At 52.9% G+C, this 27,249-nt stretch overlaps 1 protein-coding gene across 8 annotated transcripts in view; it reads left to right on the top strand.

The window, feature by feature from the left end:
• Positions 1–27,249, top strand: part of ATP2B2 (ATPase plasma membrane Ca2+ transporting 2) — a 368,890-nt gene that overhangs the window by 220,687 nt on the left and 120,954 nt on the right. For all 8 annotated transcript variants that reach the window (XR_013157774.1, XM_077116558.1, XM_077116561.1 and 5 more), the window contains one exon: positions 19,628–20,149. Coding sequence is in view for 7 of the 8 variants with exons in the window: in XM_077116558.1 (XP_076972673.1) it covers positions 19,951–20,149 (199 nt within the window). In the remaining variant the exon portion in view is untranslated. The remainder of the gene's footprint in view (positions 1–19,627; positions 20,150–27,249) is intronic.

The following is a 27,249-nucleotide window of genomic DNA, read 5'->3' on the forward strand; positions in this document are numbered from 1 at the left end:
CAGCAGAATTATAAATAGCAGTTTGGGCCGGGCCTGGCCCAGAGAGCAGCCACGGCGGCCTCGGGGCCCCTGGGACCCCGGCCCTCCACCCCTCCAGCCATCCCTCTGAAGCACGGCCAGCCCCTCCCCTGTACCTACGGCGGGTCCCCAGGTCAGTATCCGCTGTGCTATCACCATGGCAACGTGCGTGCGTGGGGGGGGGCGTCCAGCTGAGGCTCAGGTTGCTGGGGCAGGAGGGGGGAGGACAAAGGAGAGGTCCAGTGGCCTGGAATCAAAGGGCAGCTCTCTTGGGGCATGGGGAGTGGGGTCCTGTCCCTTGGAAGTGTCCCCCCTGTTGGGGGAGGATGGGGTAGAGAAGCCCGCCGTGGGTAAGGCCCCAGCATGGCAGTCAGAGCGACCTGGTTCAAGATCTGTGTCCCCACCTACTCCCAAGGTGACCTTGGGCTCCACCCACCCCACCCCGCCCCATCCCCCGACTCAGAGCTCAGCATCTTCAACCTGAGGACAGGAAAGACAATCACTCCCTCCCAGGGTGGCCGAGGAGCTGGAAGTCAGCCAGCTGTGAGCTGGCCTGTGGAGTCCTCCCCCAGCCCTCCGGTTTATTCTTATTAGTCCCTGGGAGGGGGAGGCGGCAGTGTGGGGGCCCGGGGGGGGTGGTGACGCTTGCGGGCTTCCCAGTCACACTGACCTGGGTTTGTACCTGGCCTCTTCGCTTCTCCAGCTGGACAGTCTTAAGCACGTGCCTCAATCCCTCGGAGCCTCCGTTTCCCCCTCTGTGAAATGGGGGTGAAAGCAGCCTCTCTCCCTCACCATGTTGCATGAGGATGAAATGCGCCCACAGGGGGAAACTTCGGCGCAGGGCCTCGCTCGTGGCCAGTGTGTCCGTGGCACTATGATCCCTGTTGGTGGGGTCACTTGTGGGACGGCTGTCTCTTTTCCAACCTTCCTGCCGTCGTCCCTAACTCACTGCGCTGCTCACGCGGCTCCCTTCTCCTCCCGGGCCTCAGTCTCCCCATCTGCAAATTGACCACAGGACCTCCCTGGCCATGCCCAGATCTGAGCTGTGTGGGTCTCGAGCAGCCCCACCAGGCCAGGCCGTAGCTGTTATTATATATGGACCGCCTTGTCTGTCCTCGGCTCCCGAAACCTGAGCTCAGGGGTAAGGGACACTCTGCACAGTTGCCTGGCAACCGAGGCGCGAGCTCGGGAGGCTTGGGTGTCAGGGTGTCCAGCCATGGCCCCCTCCCCACCAGCCAGTGGCCTGGCAGCGGGTGGCCCAAGGGTCGGAAGGCTCGGGGCAGGGAACCTCCCCGCCCTGAACAGCCCAGGAGGGTGCTGCCTGCTCCTCTAGACCTGCCCAACTCCAGCCTGGCTCGGGATCTGCTCACTTTCTCGGGGTAAAAGGGACCATCAGCTGGAGATATTTTTATAGGCAGGACACGTGGTCAAGGGCTCAAAAAAAGAAATTGGAGCCTCCTTGTGCTGCTAACTGATACAGTGGCCGCCGCCGCCACCCTCTTCCTGGAAGCCTGCAGCCCAAGTTTGCCCAAGAGCATGGAGAATTCCCTGCTGCGGCCGTCTCAGGCTCCCAGGGTGCTTTGCATGGGCCTCGGGCCCAGCACTTAACAAATCCTTTTCCCCGACCCTGACTCGGCCTGTGCCCCTTCTCCCTACACCATCCACTCACTCCATGGAGGTTTTCTTAAGTATCCATCCAAACACAACTGTGTTCTACTTGAGGGGCCTTTAGCAAGTTCCTTTACCTCTCTGTGCCTCAGTTTTCTCATCTGTAAAGTGGGGATAATAAGAGTATCTGTTTCATAAAGTTGTGCAGGTCAACAAGCTGACGTATATAAAGTGCCTAGCACATAAACAGATGCCCTGTAAACATGAGTGTATGGTCATTATTATAATTTTATTGAATTATAATAAGGTGCAGGCATCGTGCCAGGCAGGGAGGGAACAGGACTGTGTCCAATTTCCCTCCATCCATACTGCGTTGCACAGGATCTGCAAGGGGTCTAGAAGGCCCACAGCAAAAGTTTGCCAAAAGAGTGGAGGTGAGAAATAAAGCCTGTGAAATCCATCACTGCTCAGGGAACTGAGGGCTAAAACATGAGCTTTAAACATCTTTCAGAACTCTGGGTATTCCTTAGAATCTATTTTAACTGCATCATCCACAAAGTTCCCAAAATGTGTCCGGGGTCTCTCTGTTGATTTTCAGTCTCTGCCTTTTTGTTAGGGAGCTGCGGGAGGGGAGGGTTTTAAGTAGCCCCATGGATGCTTCAGGTGGACTTAAATAGCAAGGCAGGCAGATGGTGGAGAGGTGGGGGGTTTGGGTCCTGTTTGCCCACTTACTGTCTGAGCAGGCCAGGGCTAGGGTGGAGCAAGTGAGATGCCTGGGGTCTGAAATTTAAGGCCGTGCTCACTGTCAGAGATCGGCACTTACACACCCCTGAGAATGAACACCTCCTTCCATTTTGCACACTTGAATGCCTCACTTGCCTCACCCTAGTCCCAGCCCCATGTCTGTGTGTCAGGCCTCATTGGCAGAAGGATCGCCCTACTCCCTCTGCTCAGTAGGACTGTGAAGAGGGCCTGCAAATAGCCACCCTTACATGCAATCAGATAGCAGTGCTATGGGAGAGGGGCGGGCTGCTGGCCGTGCTGCCGTGTGCCTGCCGTTCGTCAGCAAAGCCACATTGGGTGACTGCCAGCCCTCTGGCCCAGGGACCATTTCTAACAGCAGGTGACGTGGCTGGCCTGACGGCTCCAGAATTTCACCCTCGACTTCTTCCAAACACAGGAGGGGGCTGCCATCTGCTTCCCTGCCCTCGCACCCAGCCTGCCGGGTCAGCCAACGCATCCCACACCTTTACCTGCCCGGGGACCCTCACCCCGCACCTGTCTGCAGTTTAGGAGAGCAGAATCCCTCTGGGGGCTTCCTTTGTGGATGCTAAAGTGGGAGATATCCTAAAGGCCTCCTCCTGGTCCCACAGCCCCCTTGGATACTGGGGACTGTGCCCCCATCTCAAGGAAGAAGCACAGGGTAGCCCCTGGCTTCCTCTCTACTTCCTAGGACATCACTGCACTGGCGTCCCCAGACCACAGGGCAGTTCCATGTGACATCATTCTGGGTTGTGGTCTGTGCCTAGGTGACAAGCCAACCTTGAGACACAGTTCCAAATGCAAATTCTGGTCAGGCTGTGCCTTGCTGTGTAACCTCAGCCAGTCACTCCACCTCTCTGAGCCTCAATGTCCTTATTATAAAATGAAGAAAATAATAGCACCACCCCAGAGGGGCCCTGTGGTAGGTATTTATGAACTAATGCATGGGAAATGCTTAGTAAGAGTAGCATTCAGTAGTAATAGAAGTTAGCTGCTCTTAAGATGATTATTGTTGTTACTTTTGCTCCTATGCCATTATCACTTTGGCCATCTCCCTGCCACAGGTATTACCTCCCTTCCTCTGGGTCAACCACGGCTTTGACACTTCCTGGAGGTTAGCATTGGTTAGATACACAGTAGGTGCTCAAGGCATGCTCTTTGGATAAACAAGCCCTTTCTATTTAACCACGCATGCACTGTATCCTGCTCGGACACACAAAGGCACAAATTTGTAGAGACACACATGGGAAAGCAACCAGGCACATGTCCCACCCTGTCCTGACCCGCACAGACACGCATGTATGGATGCACACATGGATATGAACTTCTAGTAGAAAGTAGGGAGCAGGTATGTTCTGTGCAGCACCAACAGTGGGTCAAAAAATGCCCATTAAATGTTAAACAATACTATTTTGTTAGCAAGAAGAAAATTTCAGCTCAACTAAAGAGCTCTGTAAGCACCAGCATTGACATAAATTATCAAGAAAGAAGAGAGTGAACACCCTGTCAAGAGAGGCATACAAGCACAGGCAGAGTGCTCTTCCCCCAGGGGAGAAAGGGAAGGAGGAAATGGCTGGAGCATTACCTATGAAGTGCAGAGAATGGGGGATGAAGGAAAAGAGGGAAGAGGAAAGCAGGGTCCCCAGTCCCATTTGGCTGAGGCCAGGTTGCCCTCCTCGTTAGACTTGGAGCTTTGGAAGAGGAGGGTGGATGGCAAGATGGGAAAGCAGAAGGTAGCAGAGCCTTTGGGGGCCTTTGTGGAGGGACCATTGGGTTAGGTCTGAAGTCTGGGGTTTCCTGGGGCCTTGGAAGCACCTTGGTTCATGAGCGCCTGACACACTTCCTAAGTGAGGGATTAGGGCAGGACTTGAAATTCTTTGAGAAGCTGGAGGGGCTAGGCCAGGGCTCCAAGGAGAGGCCCAGGGCTGGTTCTTGGTGAGAAATGGAGAGGGGATATCTTCAGGGGATCTTCTGGGTCTGCCCAGGCCAACTACCCAAGACGAGGGAGAGGGCTCATATCCCAGGAGCAGGTGGGAGCTAAAGAGGGATGGGTGGGATCAGGAGGGTGAGCTCTTCAACAGAGGCCTGGGCCTGAGCCCCGCCCCTGCTGGCACCTGTTCTGTGGCCCCAGGGCCTCCGTCTCCTCATCTAGAAGTCACTGCCATTCCAGCTGATGGTGTCTCTTCCAGCCCAGACTCTGGGGCTGAGCCCTGCACCCTGGGTTAATGTCCTACCACCCACTGAGGCAGGTACTATTACTACCTCCGTTTTAGAGACTGGCCTCAGAGGTCAGGGAGCTGAACTGATCCACCCACCATCCCTCAGGGATGCTAGCCAAGACCAATCTGACTGTGGGCCCCAAACCAAAGCGGTCTGACCCCATTAAGTTAGGAGTCATATTTAAAGTGGTTTGAGAATCCATAGAAGGAAGAAGCTTTCTGGGATGGAAGGAAACTCCCAAGAGGAGCTGGGCCTAGAGGTCGAAAGATCCAGGGATCCAGAGACGGAAGGAGAAGGCCTCCCGAGCAGGATGGCAGCCCGGGCGGTGGTGCGGGGGCCGAGGCAGCTGCAGGCAGGCTCAGTGTGGCCGGAGCAGGAGGCCGCGGCTAAGGGGGGATGGAAGGGGACGCGGCTGTAGGCACGCTTGCATTTCGGGGCCTCGGAACCTCCGCAGCAGAGCCGTGGCTCTGTGCGGCTGCAGCCAGGCTGGGGTCCCCCGGGCCCGCGTCCCCCGGGAGGCTGCCTTCGCATCTGTCCCCGCGCAGATGGCTAGTGAGCGCAGCTAGCGGCCCGCCCCCCTCCTGCACCCGCACCCCCTCCCAGCGCGGGGACGCGACTGCGCCGCGGCGGGGGAGCGGGGTGCGGCGGTATTTTTAGAAGCGGCGCCATCTGTTCAAGGTGCCGGGCGGGTTCTGGGACCCGGGTCGGGGGCTGCCCGCGGTGGCTCTGGGGCCCGGTCAGCCAAGGCAGGGGCCGGACTACAGGCGGAGGCCATCTGGTGTCCCGTCACACCCCACCTGTCCCTGGGCCTGCCTCCAGGTCGGATGTAGTCCCTGACCTCGAGATGGATGGAGAATGGGGGTGGGGTGGGGGATGGATGACACCATAAGGGTCCTCTCTGGATCTAAGGGTGGGGCAGCGCCCAGGCCTGGCTGATGTGATCTGGGGACTGGAATATCTCCCCACTTGACAGCGTGCTTCCTGGTGTCACTGCCCGAGTCGTCACCGAGCCATTGCGGGGGACAGTCAGGCTGTGGCTAAAAGCAGAGACTCTTGCCTGGGTCCAGCAGTGACGTGACTGGACAGCTTCCACAGCCTTGCGATGCCCCCGTCTGTGACGTGGGATACCGATAGTGGCTACTGCCTGGGGTACTTGGGTACAGGTGCCAGTTTGCTGCCACGGAGCCGGGCACACAGTAAGGACACCTTCTCGATCACAAACTGTCCCTACCATTTGGCTGGCAAGTGTCCATGTTTCATATCTCACATCCAGAGTGCACTTCGAGAGTTTGTGGTCCCTGCCTGCACATCTGTCCCCATCGGATTGCTTTCTGAGTCACTGAGGCAGCACTGGCTGACGCCTGCCCTGTGCCAGGAGGTGCTGTTTCCAGAGACCTCACAGTCTGGTTGGGGAAGCTGGCTGGGAGAACCCACTCCTGCGGCAGTGAGTGGATGGGCAGGTGCAACGTCTAGGAATGAGCCACCTGTTACGGGCTGGCAGCGGAAGGGGTTGAAATGTGGAGCGGAGGAATTGGAGAGAGATTCACAGAGAATTCGGTGTTTGGGCTGGGCCTTGGACAGTAAGATTTTTGACTAATGGGGAAGTGGGTGGTAGACAATTTCTGATAGGAGGAGCAGGAAGTAAAAGGATGAGAGGCAGGAGCACGTACCAGTGGTTCAGGAAAGGCGAGGAGCCCAGTTAAATCAGAAAGCCCAGGGAGGCTGGCTTAGAGCCAGCTGGATCGGACCCTGGATGCTGTGGTCCTAATTTTTTTATGTAGGTCCTGGGGAGCCAGCGATGGTTTCTAATCCAGGGAGTGGCATGCTGAAACCTGAAGGGCAGCATACTGTGGTGCTTTTAGAATCAGGCAGGTCCCGGTACTCCTCCCAGCCCTGCTACTCAGCAACGGTGTGACCTTGGGTGAGCTATTTCACATCTCTGAGCCTCTAGTTTCCTCATCTGTGAAATAGGCATAACTACACCTACCTTGTAGGGTTGTTTGGGAATAAGTTATGTTCAGAGCCTTAACCCAGCTTCTGACATCCGGGAGCCACTCGTTATATGGAAGTCAGTGTCAGCATCATTCTGGGGACAGTACCAGAGGGGAGGGTGAAGCTGGGGCCCCTGGGGAGCCTGAACCAAGGTCACCTGGGGAGGTGAGGAGGAGAAGGAGGCTTGAACAGTGATGTACCTGATTGGATGTGAGAGAGGAAACAGAGCTAAGAGTGTCCACGAGAATCCAATCTGGGGACCTGGGAGGCTGCTTTAGATGTCAAAAGTAACACTGGGGTCACAGATGTTTGGGGAAGTCTCAGGATATGGGGGAGGGGAGATTTCCTGGGGGGGGAGACCCTTCACAGGGGACATTTGGCAGCCACCAGAAGGTTGGTTCTGGAACTTGGGAGAAAGGGCAGGGTGGCAGCGTCAGTCTGGAAGCCATCAGTGGTTCGGCTTGTTTAAGATTCCCAGGCCCTACCGCCAGAGGCTCTGATTCATCCCTGCAGGGTGGGCCCTGGGAATCTGCATTTCAACCAACTTCCATGTGAAGCCGACACAGCTGCCCTCAGGGAACCACACCCTGAGTCCACCCAGAGGATCCTTCACCAGGATGGCAAGGAAAAGAGACCTATACCCCAGGGGAGACAGTGGGCCTGGGTACAAAGCCTTATCCTCACTTCCTCCATTCTTCACTTCTGCTGTCCTGGCTTTTTGACTCATCTCCTCTATGTCTGAGACCTCATCGGTGGCCTCACAGGGATTTCTGGTTTTCCACCGAGTAGACTCCCAGGTGGAGATAACCAGGGCTTAGCTGTGGAAGATCGTGTGCATAGGAGGGCAGGGTCAGAAATATCCAACCGGCAGTCACCAAGCCAAGAACAAGTCCGCTTTTGCCTAGCAGAATTAGAACAGTAATTGGCAACACACTTGGATTGTGAGAAATACAAGCTAAAAGCCACCTCCGCACCCCGATATTCATAGACCAACCTCTGCCGGGGCCTGCACCCTTCCTGACTCCACTCCTTTAAGTCCAGAGGTACTGCTTCTTTGCCTTCTGTTTTTTAACCTTCCAATACGGTTAGATTTTCTGGCCTTTCTCAGTTCTGGACCCCCAAAAGATTCACTTGGCTATTCAAAAGTAATCTCCTAACTTAGCTCATCTCCTGACACCTCTGGGGCTGAGTTTCCCTCCCCACCCCATGGAGGAAAGAATTTAATAAACCCAGGCAGACTGAGATACCACCTCATACATGTGTTCCCAGCCCCAGGAAGAACCAAAGGGACAGAACCATGCATGGTGCAAAAGAATGACGCAGTAATGGTGGAACTTCAGGCATCAATGACAACACGATGGGCAGAGCTGGGGTCTCTGTGCATGCACTTAAGTGACCCTGAATGACTTTTTGCCTAGTATAATTTTGTTGTCTCAGGCCTGCCCAGCGGGACCGTCCTGTTGCCTAACAACCAGGCTTTGACCTTCACAACAAATATCTGAAATCTGCTCCCTGTGTCTGCTCACAGAGCTTACAGAAAGGGCCCTATGCCCTCCCCACTCCATCTACATCCAGTTCCCGAGCACAGGGAGCCATTTTGGCCTCCCCTCACCCACCCCAACCTCCTGGAAAGCTCCTAGGGGCACTCATAACCCCTTGCTCTGTGTCAGCACTGCGGCACATGGAGAGCTCCTTGGCACGTGGTCCTCGGAGCCCACCCGCACACCTCCAGTCAGCACTGCAGCCTTAAGGACAGCACCCAGCAGAACTGCTTCCCCCATGCTCTCCATCCTCCCTGGGTCACTGCCGGTCAGCACCACGATTGCGTGGACAGCGCTCTAGCCTCTGTGGAGCAGCCTGCAAGGGGGTGGGAGGGCTGCAGTTATCAGATTCCCTGACCTTAGCCACCCAGTCCCTCCCCAGTATCCCCCCCCACCCCCCCCAACCCCCCCGTCCATCCATCAGCACTTCATCCCCAGAGACAGCTCCCTGGTCCCCAGCTGTCTGCGGTCAGAGGTGAAGCCTGAGGACTTACCAATTAGCCAGTGACCTGTTGTTTGTGGCCAGAGTGCTGGCCAAAGTGCTGATCAAATTCCACCTCTCAGTGAGGGCTTTCTGATTCCCCTATTGAAAATTGTCACTCCGTCCCAGTACTCGCTAGACCTGTTTCCTGCAGGTCTATAAACTATAGTTACAAATGAACTATTGTTTATTCAAATCGGAACAATGTGATCCAGGGCAGAGAGACACCGGAGGAGAGGATGGTTAGAGGGAGACGGTGAGACTGATGCACGTTCTTCAGATCTGGATAAAGAGAGAAAAGTAGGAGGGTGGAGCCTGTTCATGAAGGATATTGAGCATGATTGTGATGTGGGCAAAGGGAGGGAAGTGTGGTTTCTACCCAAGAGGTGCTTCCTCTAGGAGGAGATGAGAACACAGACACAGCTTGAGCAGCAAATGAGGACAACAGTGCTTCGGGAGGAGGTGGCTGGGAAGACTGAGGCTGTGCCCAGCCCTGGGGCATGAAGAAAACGCAGAGAAGTAGTTGGGGCAGGAGGACGTACTAGACACAACCTGCGTGTGTGCCCCGGGGCGAAGCTGTGCAAGTATCGGGACAGGATGGTCATTAATAAACCACACTCCTCTGATCCACCCAATTTGGGACCAGTTGAAAGAGACACAAGGGTCAGGCAGGTGGAGACCAGGATATCATCTCATTCCTGTTAGAAGGAACCTGGAGATGGTGACTTTAGATCTGTGGGTCAACTGAGCTTCCGACTGCTGCCCCCTCCCGCTCCAGAATTATGCAGATCTGCCCAGCCCACCCCCAGTACACTCCCCAGGGAAACCCACTCCTCGCCTGTGACCTTGATGCCTTCTGAGGACAGGGCTGGCTCCAAAGAGGAGAATGTGGAACCACGCGGCCCAGAGCTCCCAAACTCACCATTAGATCCCTTGGGAGGGGGTATGAGAATGAGAAGAGAGAACAAGGATTCTGATCTCACTGAAATCCCTGCTCTTGGAAACATGAAGAGAGGGGAATAAGGGTGTTCCGCTCCCCAAAGTAACAGCCGAAGTTGTGGTGATAGCATTTGTGCTAAAAAAAAAAAAAAAAAAAAAAAAAAAAAAAACCCCAATAAGTTATTTTTTATACTCCTCATTTTGCAGATAGAGAAGGGGAGACCTGGGACAATACATAGAACTCAACATCATTTGCTGGTACCACTCTTTACCTCCTGCCTCTCCAGACCTGCCTCCCACCACCTGCCAACCATGGGAACTTGCAGCAGTCACTGCCCTTTCTCTCTGCTTCTGTTTTCTCTGTGAAATGGGGATGCTGGCAGTAGGATGATGTCATAAGATTTTTGTCAAGGATTAGATTAGATAACAAATGTTAAACACATAGGACAAGGCTTGGCACGTAGTAGACATGATGTAAGTGTTGCTGTTACCATTATTTCTAGTTCCTCCTTCATGCCTCTGCTCACCACCCCGGTATGCTGTGGCATCCATGGGGACAGAGCCGGGGGCGGCAATAAAGGCAGGAGAGGACAGTGTTGCTGTAGCCAGTGGGGGCTTAAAGGCTATGGGCAGCCAGGGCTGCAAAGGAGCCTCAAGGAGTTCATTGCAGCCGTGGGGAGAGAGTTGAAAGGGCAAGAGATGAGTCTGGGAAGACAGTGGCAGCTTTTGGCTGGAACCAGAGACCAGTGTCCACAGCAGCTGGTTCAGCCAGGCGGGGCCACCTTCCCCAGCTCCTCACCACGTACCTCACCTCTCTCAACCCAAAGTGAAACCTCCCCAACATTTTTCTGCTTCGATTAGGGCTTCTGACTTCTGTCTGCTAGTGAATTTACTGTTTTAGCTTCATCAGAAAACTCTCTAAGGTTGGTTGGTTTGTTTAAGGGAAGATTTATAAATATGGATCCCATATATAGTATAGAACTTGGAAGTCAGACACGGCCATGCAGAGGTCCAAGGAGGAGCAGCCGGTGTCAGAGGCAGCAGCTGAGTCCTGATGAGCTTGTGACTTCAGGTTCTAGGGTGTTTCTCCTTCCTTTGGCTTCTAGCCAAGCAGGACTTGGCCTGCAACTGGGGTGTCCACTCCTGCTGGGGGAGAGGCGGCAGCAAGCAGGCCCAGGGAAGTGGTGTGCCCAGAGAAGTGGGTATCTGATCATGAGAGAACCCCTGTGGATGGTGCTAAAATGGCTCTTCCAGTCTGAATATCTGTCCAGACTAGGCTTTTCCATAAGAGGAAACTGGGGCATAAAGGATGGCAGTGGCCCAAGGCCACATGGTGAGTTTGTGAGGGGCGGTGGGACCCAGGGGACGAATAGAAGCTTTAGACTCCAGCAGACACATTCAAACTGTGCCACGTCCTGTCCATATGGCCTTGACCAAGTGATATAACTTTTGCAAGCCTCAGCTTCCTCACCTGGAAACTGGGGACAGGGATCATGATGACCTAGCCACGGAAGGCATTCGATAAGCAGTCACTAAAGATGTTAGTGGTGAGGCCATATTAGGACCCAGCAGACCTGGGGCGCTGGCAAGGGTCATTTTAGTTTCATTCTCCCGAAAACTGAGCAAAAGTTATGCAGGAATCATCTGACTCAGGCTGCAGCCCCTGACCGCGGGGCTGTTTAGCAGGGGGGGCTCTTTGTGGCAGAGTCGAGCAGGACTTAAACAGCAAGAAGGAGAGTCTGAGCATTTTGAATCCCAGTGCCTGGGACAGAACCTGATTCAGCTCTGTAGGCTTATTGGATAGGTGGATAGATGGGTGTGAATGGGTGGATGGGTAGACAGACAGATGGATGGGTGGTGGGTAGATGGATGGATGGATGCATGACTGTATGGTTGTATGGATGAATATATGTACGTATGGATGGATGGATAGATGGATTAGTAGATGGGTGGGTGGGTGGGTGGATGGATGGCTGGATAGATGGATGGGTGGACCAGTAGATGGATGGATGGATGCATGACTGTATGGATGTATGGATGAATATATGTACGTATGGATGGATGGATGGAAGGATGGATGGATAGATGGGTAGATGGATTAGTAGATGGGTGGGTGGGTGGGTGGGTGGGTGGATAGATAGATGGATGGGTGGATAGGTAGATGGGTGGGTGGAAGAGTAGGTAGATAAAGCACTCAGAGGACCAGAAAATGGAGCATTTTTTCTATTATCTAACATTGGCAGTGGGAAGAGTTAATCCTGGTGGGCAACTAAGGGCTGGACCCACCCCCTTCCTCAGAACAGGCAGGAAGGTGATAAACTATCTGAGAAGCCCTGAATCCCTAAATGCTCACCCCTGTCCCTGCTTTTTGCCACCCATGCCTTCAAGGGTGATGCATGACTGTTTCTGTAGCTTTTTTTTTTTTTTTTTAGATTTTCCTTTCCTGGTTAGTAGGATAAGAGTGTTCTAAAAATAGCACTAAATTCGTTTCTGAGGTATTCATTTTCAATTCCCTTCCTTCTTCCCTGTCCTCCCTCCCTGACTGTGAGAGCTCAGAGCTGAGATTGCCGTTGTCAGCTGTGACACACACGCACTGTTGGGATCACACACGCAGATGGGCATGCACACACACAGCTCCAGTGCACTCACACTCATAGACACACTCTCATGCTGGCATTTCCCCTGGAACTGCACAGCACACCCTGAACTTCAGTGTCACCCACTGAGCTCATGCCTGCTGACACACCAGAGGGCCCCTCTGACACACACACATAAGCCCTGTCCCAGCCCTGCCAGCATGTCCACAAAAACATACTCCCACTGGTCCTGACACACCCATCCTGATACCAACACATCTAAATAACATGCCCACTGACACCATCACATCAGACCCGTCTGTCTTTCTCTCTTTCACATACATAAACACAGAGGGAAAATCCTTTCCCTCAGAGAGGTGTGTCCAGAGAATGGTAAAGACTGGGGACAAAGAAAGAGCAGTCTTCCCTCTACCCCTGGTAACCAGGCTGGACTCACTCTTACCTGGGCTCAGCACACAGGTGGAGGAGTCCCCATCTCTGGGGCAGTGGGGCCCCCACAGAAAGACAGGAGAGGAAAGAAAGCTCTCTCCCACCTTGAGAGCTATTGTGAGTTTGTCAATTGTCAAGACCATAGCAGAGGGGAAACTCAGGCTTTGAGGGGTACCTGGGAGCCTGGTGAGCTTGACAAGGTCAGATCTGAGTTCTGTTTTAAAAAAAGCACTTGGGGGTGGGCCGCGGTGGCTCAGCGGGCAAAGTGCTTGCCTGCTATGCCGGAGGACCTCGGTTCGATTCCCGGCCCCAGCCCATGTAACAAAAACGGAGAAACAGAATACAATAAAACAAGAAAATGTTTAAAAATGTTTCCCTTTCTTCCTTCCTTCCTTCCTTCTATCCTTCCTTCCTTCTCTCTATCTTTCCTTTAAAAAAAAAAAAAAAAAAAAAAAAAAAAAAAAAAAAAAGCACTTGGGGGACAATCGGTTTTGCAGAGGTTCAAGGGAGGTAGGGAGTTAAATTATTATAGTATGAACAGTCATCACTTAACAAGGGGTTCCTGAATTCCAGGAACTGGGCTAAGTTCTATCTCAATTAACCTTATAAAACCCTATCTGATTGTCACCATTTGGGGGAGGAGGAAACTGAGGCCCAGGGAGGTTTAGAGCCTTGCCCAAGCCACACAGCTGCCACCTGGGATGCCCAGATTGGGCCGATTTCCCCTGCACACCCCACCCCCCACCATCCTGTCTGTCATTGATACCAGGGACGATCCAAAGGAAATGGCGACTTTAGAAATATGTATTAACACGGCATTTAAATTCAGCACATCTTAAAACAGAAGGATTTAGCATCCAAAAGTTATTTTAGCACGTAATTCATTTGCGATTGTCCCAGCTACCATCTTTCAGCTAGAATTTGAAAAGCTGTTGGTTTGGTTTTTTTTTTTTTTTTAATCCTTCCTTTGAAAGATAGATTCCTTCTTTGTTAAATTAACTCCAAAAAAAATATTGCTCCTTCTTCTGCCAGCGAGAGCCCTTCCTGGCAAAGACTTTTTATCAAGGCGCCCCAACCTATTCTTGAGTCATTGAAATGTAACAATAGAGTCATTTAAATGCAAATAAGATGAAACTGAAATGCATTAATACAATATTGTCAGAATGTTCTCGTGATTCTGAAGGGCGTGGCGTTCGAAGACTGAAGGGACTCTCCTATGCACTCATCCAAATCCCTTCTCTTTCCACACAGGGAAGATGAGGTGCAGAAAGGAGAGGGGCTTGTTCAAGGTCCCATGCTTGCCCCTTAGACCCTGGAAATCAGGGAGGGTCTTCTTAAAGGACTGTGGTCTCAGTGGGCTGTGTGACCCCAAGCATGTTGCTCAACCTCTCTGGGCCCAGGACAGGGTATATGCCCTGCTTAGCATGTCTCACTGGGTCATTCCCATCTTATGGATCTACCAAGGTTAGGTGACTTCTCCAAGGTCACATAGCTAATTTAATTTCTCAACATGGGAGTGGTGGATCATGTATTGTTGGACAAGACAGCAAATATGTCAGAGTCTGAATGGGGTTGTGGCTGAGGGGATTGCTGTCTGCCCAAGCTTCAGCCTCAAACCGATGCCGCATTACAAAGAGGGAAACTGGGGAATGGAGGACAGGGGTACATCTCAAAGAAAAAGAAACTAAGAATTTCTAAGGTAGGCAAGGTAAGAATCACTACCCCATTCTACCGGAGAGAAAACTGAGGTCTGAGAACCTATCTGAAGTCAAACTAGCATTCATAGCTGACCTAGCTATCCATTCATTCACCAAGCATTTATTGAGCTCCTTCTGGATGCCAGGTACTGCACTAGATATGAAGTATACATGGCTCCCACCCCCATGGAGATGTCAGGCTCCTGGGGAAGGCAGATGGGTGAGCAGGCAGAAGCAGGAAAGTGTGAAGTGTGCTACTATACCGAAAGTATTTGGGGGTCAGGGCACTTAGCAGAAGTATTACAGAGTCTGAGCGGTCCAGGAAAGGCTTCCCGCGAGAAAGGCCACTGGAGCTGAGTAGGACAAGCAGTTGTGAATGAGGCAAAGGCTTGGGTTTTGGAGAGTGTCCTGTCCAGATCCCTTGCATGCTCTGGAGGATGTGGGCAGCTGGTGGATTGGGCTTCAGTTTTGTGAATCTGTCCAGTTTTCTGTATAACAACACGTCAGTGCTTTTGTGCCAGTGAGCCTCACGGCCTCAAATCGAGCAGATCCCACAGTCAAATGCACTGAGCTGTGCAACTTAGAAGGAAAAGCCAAGGACCTCCATGCAGGGGCAGCACCCACAAGATGCAGGAGTGGCAAGTAGAAAGTACAAGGTGCATTGGAAGGCATAGCTGCTGAAGAGGGAAGTCTCAGAGAAGAAAGTTCAAGGTCAAACCTACAGGAGCAGAGTTCTGATTGCTAACTGATTTTGTTAGCCCAGAGTTTCATCCCTCCATACACGATTACAGCAGTCCCTCCCTGCACACTTCTGTGTCCCTCTCAATCTTCTATTAACAGACAGTTGTGTATTTCACTTTCTTCCTCATGCATCTTTTGGCTGAAATCCTGCTTAACCTGCAGAAAATAAATATTCCTCACTTGGATATGAGAGGACAGGGCTTCCTTGACATCCTGGGCCAGGTCAGGTTTTCCTACTCTGAATGTCCACAGCACCTTGGGCTTCTCCATCGTGGGAAAACATCACATCACGGAATTCTCTCATTTATTTGTTTCTCTTCCCCATTGTCAGCTCCTAAAGGAGGGTAGCCGTGTTTGTATTGTTCAATGTCTGGCATGGAGTAGGTGCAGAGGAGGTGCCCAAAACACAACTATTGGGTGGATGGATGGATGGATGAGTGGATGGATGGATGGATTGATGGGCAGATAGATGGATGGATGGATGGATTGATGGGCAGATGGATGGATGGATGGATGGATGGATGGATGGATGGATGGATGGATGGATAGATGGATTGATGGGCAGATGGATGGATGAATGGGCAGATGGATGGATGGATGGATGAATGGATGGATGGGCAGATGGATGGATGGATGAATAGATGGATTGATGGGCAGATGGATGGATGAATGGGCAGATGGATGGATGGATGGATGGATGGATGGGTAGATGGTTGAAGATCATTATTCAACTTAAAACAATAGTCTTTAAAATCCTGAATAACCTATTACTTATGCCTACTGTTGTCATCACAAATATAATTGCCACTAAAGATTCTCATAGCTCGTGCTGCCAGAGAAGTAATTATCAGTGCCTGTAAACCATGCCGCAGGTAGCAGGGGGACAGATAGAAAACAGCAACTCAGGTTTAGAAAGTCCCTTGTGGTTTGTAAAACACTTTCATTCACATATGGCACTTAATTTGAGCATCATAAGAACCCCTTGAGGAAGCTTCACCAGGGAAGGCAGCAAAGCATCGTGATTAAGAGTGTTTCTCAAGAACCAGAGTACCTGGGTTCCAAAGCACCACTCACTAGCCATTTAACCTTGGGCAAGTTACTTGGCTTCTCTTGACCTCAGTTTCCTCATCTGTATCATAGGAACAACAAGACTACTGAGCTCATAAAGAAATTGTATGGATGGGTAATAATAATCACTAGCATGTACTGAGTGCTTTGCCACATGCTGGGCTCAATTCTTAGTATTTTACATGAAATATCTCATTGAAGCTTCATAACATCTGTAAGAGACATCTTATTTTTTGCCTTTTCTGTGGTGGTTTTTCTGGAGAATGAAACTAAAGTTAATTTGCTACACATTCAACTAGGAGGTAAAGGAGCCAGAATTTTAAGCCAGAAATTGTGGCTTTCAGAGCACCTACTTTTAACTCCTACAGCATCTTCTGAGATAGATGCTCCCCAAAAAGCATTTAGAGTACCTGGCACATAGCACTCAGCAAATGCTTGCTGTTGTGTTAGTAATGTAGTGTTATTTTGTATTGTTCTTCCCAAGTTAGAGATGATGAAACTAAGACTCAGAGGAGCTAGATGATTAGCTTAAGGTCACAGAGTGATCTTTCTACCACACCAGTAAGTTTAAAGCAAGTCTGGGAGTCCTAAAAGTTCACAGGACTTTGCCTTCACCTGGCTCATTTCAGTGCAGAGGGGCAAGCCTTCTGGGGCTCCAGGTGAGTCCTGAGTTCCTTCCAGACAGGAGGTCTGCATCTCTTCATCTCAGCTCTTGTCCCTGAGAAAGCAGAGCCTGTTCTGAAAGGTTCTCAGTAGAGCCACCTCTCTCGGACCTGCCCCTCCAGCTGGGCACTGCTTAGCCCCATCTCGTCTCAGGCCCAGCTGCTGTGCTCCCCTGAAGGGGTCTCTTTTTCTTCCTTCTCCTCTGATGGCTGTGTACCTCGTGTGCCTCTGCCTATCTTTGTCTTTCTCCAGCTCTTTGTTTTTTTCTCTATTCAGTTTCCTAAACTCGGATAAAACATGTGTACACTGAGCAGGCAGTGAGAAGGATACTGCCTAACACAGAAGCCACCTGCAATGGGCCCAGGGCCTCGTCACGCCCTGAGCAAGGAACTCACATGTTCTGAGAGTCTCCCTTTGGTTCTTGAAGCTGGTCCTAGAATGGGGAGGGGGCTGTGCTGAGGACCTCCACTAGCTTCTAGCTGGAGGAGGAGAGCATCCAGCCCAAATCAGAAATAGCACCTCTCTCCTTAGACATGTTCAGCATCCTGAACCAGGCCCCAACCAGTGCGTTCTAATGGGGTGGTAGGCAAGAACCCAAGGTCTGACGTTTAAAAGCTCTTCCAGTTCCTGACACTTCCCTGCTGTGTGACCTTGAGCAGGTGACTTTAGCTCTCTGAGCCTTGCTCTCTTTGTCTATAAAATGGGTGTAATTATGGTACCCATCTCAAAGAGTTATAAGGGTTCAATGACATCATTGGTTTAGTTGTTCTTTATTCATTGGTTTGTTCTTTCAGCAGTTATTTATCAAACACCCACGAGGAGCCAGGCACTTTTCTGGCCATATCAGCAAACAAAACTTACTAACTCCCTGCCCTCTTAGAGTGTACCATCCGATGATACTGTGCACAGAGCTCTTAGCACAGGGCCTGACACATAGTAGATGCTTAAGAAATGGTGGTGGTGGGAGTTATTACTGTCATCATTACTTGCAGGCATCCTTGGACCTGCTCCCCTAGGGATGGGTTCCAGGGGTGGTACCTGCTTGGATAGCCCTGGAGTGTGAAAACATTCTGCAGAATCAAGGGTGGGCGGGGACACACAGCGCACAACTTCTTTAGTCTCATGTCTCTTCTTGAGGCATCATCTCCATTTTAGGTTCTATTCTATAAGATGTTGTTGGGCCACTATGTAAAAATTAATGCTTCCTATTGCATCCTGAGTAAAATTGCCCCTCGTATAAGGCAGGACAGGTTTCTTCTGTGGCTCTGGCATCCCTTGGCCCATCCTGGGAAGCCCCAGAACCCCAGGTGGAAACATGCTGGATTTGAACACGATCTGTAATCATTTCTCAGTGAGTTGGGAGGCAGTATGCGAGCAAGGAGAATGACTATTATTGTTGCCCATTTTACAAATGAACAAACTGAGGCCCTACAAAGTGAAGTGACTCACCCAGGACCCCACAACCAGGGCTTAGGGGAGCTCAGATTGAAGCCCAGATCTCTCTGATTCCAGATTCTATATTCTTAACCACTGTCTGGTACAGTCTGCCTACCAGCTTCAGCAATGCAGAGAGAAAGGAAAGAGTGCTCTCCAGGGGGAGGGGAAAGAGCCCTGGGCTGGGAGTTAGGAGACCAGCCCACCTCAGGGTTCCTGCACTCTCTTGCTGTGTCGCTCTGGACAAGTTCCTTTCCCTCTCTGAGCTTCAGGTTCATCATTAGGAAATGAGATTAACTCCCAAATGCTTCCAGCTCAAAAGTCCCATGAACGAGGGAAGGACCAGGGAGAAGGAAGATGGGACAGAGGAGATGAACAGGAGGCTGGGGTAGAGGCTCAGCCTTGTCTTCTCCCATCAGCTTCCCCTCCCTGTCCTGGACCTCAGATGGCAAGCTGTCCGCGGCTGCCGGGAGGGGCTGGTCCCCGTGCCAGGCCCAGCTGTGCTCAGCCTGGGCCCTTTGTCACCCAACGCTTGCCGGGGCTTCGGCCGCTGGTGTTGGGTGTCCGGATAGATTGGATTCTCTCCTGGCTGCTCCGCAGACGCCTGGCTGCTGCAGGGTGGCCAGGAGGGCAGGGAGAAGCCGGCACTCCCTCCTGCTCCTCCTCCTCCCCCCGGGCTCCCAGTGAGACCGTGACGACCGCTGTCCGTGGTGCTGGCCTGCGGGCGGGCCCCCAGGTGAGGGCTCCAAACCGGGACCAAGCTATGGGCTTAATGCCGTCCTGGAGACTATGCAGGGAGAAGGGCTTGGTTCCCGTGGGTGGAGGTGGGCAGTTTCTCTGAGTTACCCCCCAGCCCGTCCTCACGTGTATGAGATGGGAGTGGGGAGGGAGCTGGGGGAGCAGCACGTGTATGGAACGGGGATGGAAGACATGGATGGGGAAGCCTCCCTGTGTGGGACCTGCGGTCCGTGTCACTGTGTGTGTGGGGGGGGCTAGTCCCCAGATTGCGTGTGCACGGGGCTGTGTGTAAACAGCTTGGGGAGAGTGAGGGCACGAGGGAGCCAGAGTCAGTGTATGCTCAGAGCAGCCTTGAGGACAGGCGTTTTTGAAGGAAGGTGGGGAGTGTTCCAAGGTCAGGCTAGGAGTGTGACTGCGTGTGGCAATGCGTGATGGGCGTGGGCATCCGCGTGCGTGTTCGTGTGCCCGAAAGCGTGAGTGTGTGAAGGCAGTGTGTCACGCGGCACAGTGGGGGGTGGCCCGTTGTGAGGGTGTTGTTATCAGGGTGCTGTGCCTGGGGGGACACCGGTACCGTTTGGCCTCACAGTGTGTGTTGGTGTGTTCTGGGGTGTCGTGTGGAATGCCGCAGTGGGGTCCGTGTGTGTTGCAGGTGTCTGTCTGTTGGAGCACTCCTGAGCTCCCTGACCCTTGTCCCCACAGGAGCCGCCGCCTCTGACCATGTAGATGCCCACTTTGGAAAGCAGCATGGGCTCCACTGAATGGAGACTCCTGGGTCTGCAGCCCTGAGCCCCGCCGGCCCCTGGACCTCGCCCCCCCCGTGCCCGGGGACACCCCGTGGAGTTTGCTGCCGCTGTCACCAGCCTGCCTCGGCCACCCCCGCCCCCCGGGACCCGGAGCCGGCCGCCTGGACCCTCGGCTGTCCAGTGAGGCTGTGCTGAGGACAGCCACACGGAGCCACCTCCCAGCTGCCCCTTGTCCAGCGCTGACCCTCGGGCCCACCCCGAGCAGGGACCGTGGCAGACATGGGTGACATGACCAACAGCGACTTTTACTCCAAAAACCAAAGAAATGAGTCGAGCCATGGGGGCGAGTTCGGGTGCACGATGGAGGAGCTCCGCTCCCTCATGGAGCTGCGGGGGACCGAGGCTGTGGTCAAGATCAAAGAGACTTACGGGGACACAGAAGCCATCTGCCGGCACCTCAAAACCTCACCTGTCGAAGGTACGTGTGGAGAGCGAGCCCAGTGGCCACCTGCTGGTTTGGCTCCAGGGGTGGTATTCAAATATTTAACAACCAGCATGTCTCCAATGCTGGCTGAAACACCAGATTGGCCATTCTAGTGTATTCTAGCTGTGTTTACCCCTTTGGATAAACAGAGAAGGTGGGGTGGGTCTCCATTTCCTCCATCCGGGGCTGATATCTGCCCCAAGTTACCTGCAGAAAGAACCCCAGGAGCAGAGCTGGGGCAAGGCTGAGTTCTGGAAACAAGGTGCCAACTCAGCCCGGAGGGGTGGCTCAGCAAACCTGCGTGGGGTGGATTCGTCTCTGGGAATGTGGGAGGCTTCCAGTCTCGGGGAGGGGGCAGGAGGGAGGCAGGGTGGGGCCAGAAGGGAGTCGAGCTGTGTTCTTGAGCAGGAGCGCAGGGGGAGGGCTCCTGTTTTCCCCACTCAGCCCTTGGTAGTTGCTTTTGGGGTCCAGTCACCCAGGCCCCAGGAATGCCCTCTTCTTGGCTTGCCCGTGCCCAGGTGCAGCCAATCCCAGCTTCCCCAGTCCCTGCTGCTGGGCTGGGAGCATGTCCGTGTCTCCCAAATCTGGACTCTGGCCTGGGGTCCCCAGGGCTTGGGGCAGCTGTGGAGCTTGGAACTGCCGGGCAGACAAGGCACCAGAGAGATACACCGTGTAGGGAGAGTGACAGGTGCCCTGTCTGTCCTGCCCCGGGGTTGGGCGTGGGGTTTTCTTGCCACTGCCAAGATGAGCAGGTGTGGGATATTTAAAAAGGGTTTCAGCTCCTGGGGGCATCTCTGGAGGGAACCAGAGCAAGGGCCTCTGCCACAACGCGGCAGCTGGAGAGAACCCAGAGCCCAACATGGGCACCAGAGCCCAGAATTGGGTTCCCACCCCCACACTGTTTGCCATACGGGGCTGAGTTGTGAGTCTCTGCTCTGATGCTCCCTGTCAGAGTGAGGCTGTGGCCCTGCAGTGTCTCCCTACAGAGGACGGGCCAATCGCTGGGCTGATCTGGGCATACAGTAGGCGCTCACTAAGTGGCAGCCTTTATTATGGTAAGGGAGATGTTGAGGACAACCCCTCCCCCAGGTGTGGCCCACACCTGGCATCTGGGTTACTGCCCCCGTATGACAGAGGAGAAATCTGAGGCCCGAGTTCTCTCCCCTGCAGCCCCCCCAGCTGCAGCTCCACACCCTGGGTGTCCGGGCAGAAACCCAGCCTGGGCGTATGGCCTGAGAGGATGCTCGGGGACCCAGCCCCTCGCCTGGTCCAACCGGTCAGCCTAGCGGTTACTGTGGACCACCTGGTGCCCGGTGTCTCCCAGGAGTGGGTGGGCCTCTCCCACTGGCGCCCTCCTCTCTCAGGTCGGGAGGAGAAACTGAGACCGTTCTTGCTTCCTAGGTTGGCTGCTCTCGCTGACACTTCTGCCCATGCGCCATGCCCTGGCCTAAATGCAGACACATCTTTTCTTTCTTGGCACTGTTTGGATTAGGGGTTTGTTGTTTTTTTTTTTTAGCGGGTTTTTTCCTTCATAGTGTGATTTTGCAAATGGCCACATGTGGCTCTCAGATGGGAGACAGGTCCTGCCTGGGAGCTCTGGGCTAGCTCCATCCCCAGGCGCCCCCACCAGCAGGGCAGTAGACCAGCCTGCCGAGAGGTGGGGTCCACTCAAGTGACATTTGCTTTTGGAATGGGGACCAGGAGATTCCCTTGAGGCAGAAGTTCTTGACCACCTCTGGACCCCAGACTCTGTGGAGAAACTGATGGAAGCTGCAGCCCCAACAGCTGTGGCTCAAAATGTCAGTGGATTTGTAGACCCCCCTCAAAGCCAGGCCATGGACCCTGGGTTAAGAGATCTTAGGAGATTGAGTAATATGCAGTCAGGCTCCACTCCTGTACAGGGCCATGCTGGTGATTCCTTGTGTCCTCCACTCTGGGTCAGGTACCATTGCAAGGAGGGACATGCTCACCTGTGGGCAGAAATCTGGTCCTGCTCCTCTTGGTAGATTAGCACCCAGCCTGTTGCCTGGCACAGAGGAGGCAGCAAAACCCTGTGACATGGCCCCTCAGCCCCCTTCCACAGGGAGTGGCTCTCAGCCGGCTGAGTGGTTAATGCAGCAGATACTTGGTGAGGTGGGTGGGCGGTGAGATCAGGAAAGGCTTCCTGGAGGAGGAGGTGTTTGAGCTGGGCCCCACAGGAGAGAGAAGGAAAGCATTCTGTGTGGCATTGAGCGGCATTCCTTAGGTGAAATTCCATGGAATGCCAGTGGGCTGCGAGAAGTCAGGCATCACATGACAGATAAAAGGAACTCAATTTTCCCATCTATAAAATGGAAAGAATAATGAGAGTTCTGGTATCGCTCTGCTGCTGCCAACTGTATGCTTTGGGGCCAGTTGTTTGACCCCCCTGGTCCTTGGTTTTCTTGTTTTTCATGAAGACCAAATGAGATTTCCAAGAAGGAGACACAGTATCCAAGGATTAATCCTTGTAGGATGAATCAAGGCCCTGTCATACTCGTCTCTGGAAAGATCTTCTGGGGTGACGGGAGAGCTGGAAGAGTTCTGGGAAAGGGCAGAAGAGCAGAGAGCTATATACTACAAGCTTGGTCAGCCTGGGTTCAAATCCCAGCTCTGCCACTTACCAGCTGTGGATCTCTGGGCAAGTCACTCAACTTCTCTGTGCCTCAGTTTCCTCATCTATAAAATGAGGATAATTGTGTCTACCTCATAGGGTTGTGGTGAGGACAAAGCGAAGTAGCTTAGAATGGCACTGGCGTGTGGGTGGTTCCGTATAAGTGTTAGGGTTTAGCCCACAGTCCCAGAATTATGGTTGTCATGACTCTGGAAGGAAACTCAGCTGTTTGCAAGGATGGAGTGCATCCTCTGGGAAGAGTGGACTCGGACTCCTTCCAGGAACTCTGGCCAGTGTTGTACATCAGGAGACACCATTTGCTCGGCTGCCCCGCAGCCCGTGTTACGCATACTCCCTGGAAGCATGTGCCTTATCCCATTTTACAGACCAGGAGCCCAAGGGTTGGAGGCCACGACTCTGCTGGTGTGCTCAGCACCACCCCCAGGTGTGTCCCAACCCCAGCAGGCCCCCCCTAAGCCACCGGAGCATGTGCACCGGGAGCAGTCCTCTAAGGCGGGTCCCTCCCAATGAGGGCTCGAGGCAGGAGGGGCCAGGAGAAAACTTGTCTTGATTCTCTTTCATGGTTAGTGTTTGTCCTGCCCTGTTTGATTTGGAACCCAGAGGCTTCTTTTATTTATTTATTTATTTATTGTGAAATGTAAGATCTATACAAAAAAGCAATAACAGTTGTAAATATAACATAAAGCACACCACAATTAGTTATAGAATGGATGTCAGAGTTTGGTATGGGTTACAGTTCCACAGTTTTAGGTTTTTCCTTCTAGCTGCTCCAGGACACTGGAGACTAAAAGAAATATCAATATAATGATTCAGGAGTCGTACTCATTTATTTAAACCCTACCTTCTCTGTTATAACTCCTCCTTCTCCTTTGATCCTTCTCTCACTCTTTAGGGGTCTGTGGGCTATGCCCAGTCTAACTTTTTCATGTTGGAAAGGGGTGTTGATAATATGGGATGGGGGGATGGAACTAGCTGATGTTCTGGAGAGGCTGGGCCCTCTGGGTTTCAGGACCTAGAAACTCATCTGGAGGTTGTAGGTTTCTGGGATGTAATCTTAGTACATGAGGCTTTTGCAGAATCTCAGATAGAGCCCGAGATGTTCTTTAGGGTTGACAGGAATAGCTTTGGTTGGGGTTTGGCCAACCACGGTAAATAGCGAATATCTAGCCGAAGCTTGCATAAGAGTGACCTCCAGCGTAGCCTCTCAACTCTGTTTGAACTCTCTCAGCCCCTAATACCTTATTTTGTTACAATTCTTTACCCCCTCCAGAGCCTTCCTTTGACTTAGGGGAAATCCCTGGCTTTCTAGCCCCAGCCCCAATTCAAAAAGGACATGATCCGGACTGCAGTGACCCCAGACAGGAGCTCAAATTGGCCATTCCCGACACCTCCTGCTTCTCATCTGCTGACAGGAGCAGAGCAGCCTCCCTAAGTCACCGCAGGAAACTGCTCCAGGCCGCGCTTAAGAATTAGCCTTCCCTTCACATCCAGCTAATTTTAGGCAAACAGATCTCTGCGAGTGAAAAATGGGGGTTTGACGCCACAGAAATTGACTCCCACCCAGGGTCCCCTCCCCTGTTGGGTGCTAGGCATGGACCCCCTTAGCTCTCAGAGCCAGCAGCCTCGATTCCACCCGGAAGCCCAAAGGGGTGACACCCAGATGGGTAAACCTGTCTGCTGGTGAGGCCAGGCCTCTGCCCCACCCTGGGCCCTGTACCTCTCCTTGTCCACTCATTGATCCCGGTCCGGCTTGTTAATGCCCCTCCTGCTCATCTCCCATACCCTTCCCGCCTAGCACGGTCAAATCCTGGCTGGCTGACCCTTTGGCAGCCGCTGGGAGAACTCCTTTTAGCCCCCTGAGCCCACTTGCCTTACCCATGAAATGGGGATCATGCTTTCCCCGCAGGGACGGAGTCACAGGCATGGCAGCTATATGCAGCACTTACAAAACAATGTTCATGGTCGTTGCTGTTATTATGTCCAAAGTATTTCTTTTCAACAGTGCCACACATGAATCAGGCAATGAGGGAAGAGAGAGGGCGCCCAGTGCAGGAGGCTTGGCAATGAGTCTGGAAAGGTGGGGGGCAGGTGTGCTCCCTTAGCTCCTGGGGGCAGAAACTGGGTGTTCTCCACTGTGCCCCCAGCACCAGGTGAAATGCCTGGGGTGTGAGAGGTGGTCAAAGAAAGAAAGAAGGAAAGGAAGACGCAGTAGGGTGGGGGCCCGGTGCCCCTCCCTTTGTGGTACCCAAGACTGCAGGGCCAGGGGCAGGACACAGGACACCTGTGTCATCTGCAGAACAATTGGCTTCAGGTCCCGGAGCCCAGGATGGCAATTCCCCTGAGCTGCTCGCCACGCTCAGTCCTTGTCTCTTCTGTTTGTGACCACATGTTGGGCTGTCACATACGCATCAGAAGGGACAGCACACCTGTCTGTGTGCTCCCGGCATTGCGTGTTTCATGGCTGAGGCAAAAGGGGAAAAGGACCATGGGGCAGCAGCGGGGCGGGGCGGGAACCGGATACCTCCAAGTGTTGTGAAACGGAACCTCTGGTTAATTTTGTATGACTCCTATGGCAGCAGAAAACAAGCATGCCTACCCAAGGGGTGGAGAGAGAGGGGCTGAGAGAGGACAAGGGAGGCAGAAAATGAAAGATGGTGCTTCATGTTGCGTGTAAATAAAAATATTAAACGAGGACACCCCTCGGACACGGCAGCACCCATAGTGATCCGAGGAACCCACAGCCAAGGGGACACCAGGAAGCGTGCAAGGCAGAGAAGGGAAGTTCTTCTATTTGCCATTTTGACACTGGTTCTCGAGGTGTTTTATCTCCCCTAGGATATGTGGGCGACGAAGGAGTCAACGGGGTAACTGAGGCAGCCACAGACTCAGCAGAATCCCAAGCAGGAAAAAGCGAGAGGCTGCCCATATGGGTCCAGAGATGGCCGAGAAGCCCTCCTCCTGGAATCTTCATAGGAAGTGTCCCATGCTCCATTTTAAGCCCCAGGACAATGTTAGGTGTGAAACTGGGAGGAGCGCTCATCAAAGTATTCGAGAGGCTGAGGAAATGCAGCTGTCTTCTTACATGAATGCCAGGGTGGTGGAGGGGAAGGCTGGCCAACCGGGGAAGGGGTGTCACTTTGAATAGGTTCATGATGCTGGGCAAGTTGCTTAGACTCTTGGAACCTCAGTTTTCCCATCTATAAAATGGGATGCATGCTACGTTTGCTCTCTGCCATTTGGAGGCTAATAGTGGATTGAAAGTTTTCTAAAAAAACAATCATTGTCTTTCGGTATTTATTGAGCATTTTTCTGTCCATTGGGTATCTGTTTAGCAGAAAACTCATCTCCGTTGGGCTTATACAAAAAGGAATTTACTGACTTCTGCAACTGAAAAGTCCTGGGATAGTTCTGCTTTGGGCATGGCCAGACACACAACCTCTTATGCTAAAAGGAGGGCTTCATCCACCCCTGTCCCGCCATCTTGCACCTCCACTGTTCTCTGGGTTGGCTTTATTTTCAGACAGTCCCTCTCTGTGTGGAGGTCCTAGCAGCCTCAGGCTAACACCCTCCCAACCCGGCCACCCCAGCACAGTCCCTCCAACTTAAGTCCCATGACAGGCACTCATTGGGCCACCTTGAGTTACATGGCCACTTCCAAACCAATCCCTGTGACAGCTGAGAGGTCAGACCTGGGTCACATGCTCACCCCAAAGGGGGCAGGTCCATCCCACCGAGAACACATGGGGACTGGTGGAGGGGAGGTTACGGTGGAGGGGACCAGAGGCCACTGCAGGCACCATCCCAGATGGTAATGAGCCTCCTAGGTACAGGGCCCCTGGGCATGCTGGGGAGAACCAACTCGCCCCTCGCCCTCTGGGGGAGAAAGGATAGAATGGAGGAGGCAGCTGAGTAAAGGCAAGATTCAGGAGCACTGTGCTCAGGGTGGCCTCAGGACCATAGAATTTATCAGCCACATCACAGCACTTTTAGTCATTACCCCCAGGGCACAGGCATGCACCTCAGTTGTCTAGGGGGCCTGGGACAGTCTGGCGTCACAGAGGTGAAGAGGCAGCCTCAGGTGCCAGCCTGTCGCGACTCAGATCTCGGCTCTCCTTCTTATTCAACTGCAGGGCATAAAACTGGTTCTCTAACCTCTCTGTGCCTCAGTTTCCTCATCTCTAACATGGGGATAAGAATGGCCCCTGCACGGGGTTGCTAAGGACCAAAGTAATATGTGCAAATGCTTAGTGCCTGGCACACAGCCATTCCTATATGAGCATTACTTACTATTATTCCCCATCACGCACTCTTGCTATGACTCTAAGCGACAGGTTGGGTTTGAATTAGTGGAAAGAGAAAGGCACTTTGTCTGGGCAGATCAATGGGCTTGAGGCTATGGGTTGAAAAAAAAAAAAGGAGAGAGAGCGAGAAAGCTCCATAT

Source organism: Tamandua tetradactyla, chromosome 9 (genome assembly GCF_023851605.1).
Source record: "Tamandua tetradactyla isolate mTamTet1 chromosome 9, mTamTet1.pri, whole genome shotgun sequence".
NCBI classification, from domain to species: Eukaryota; Metazoa; Chordata; class Mammalia; order Pilosa; family Myrmecophagidae; genus Tamandua; species Tamandua tetradactyla.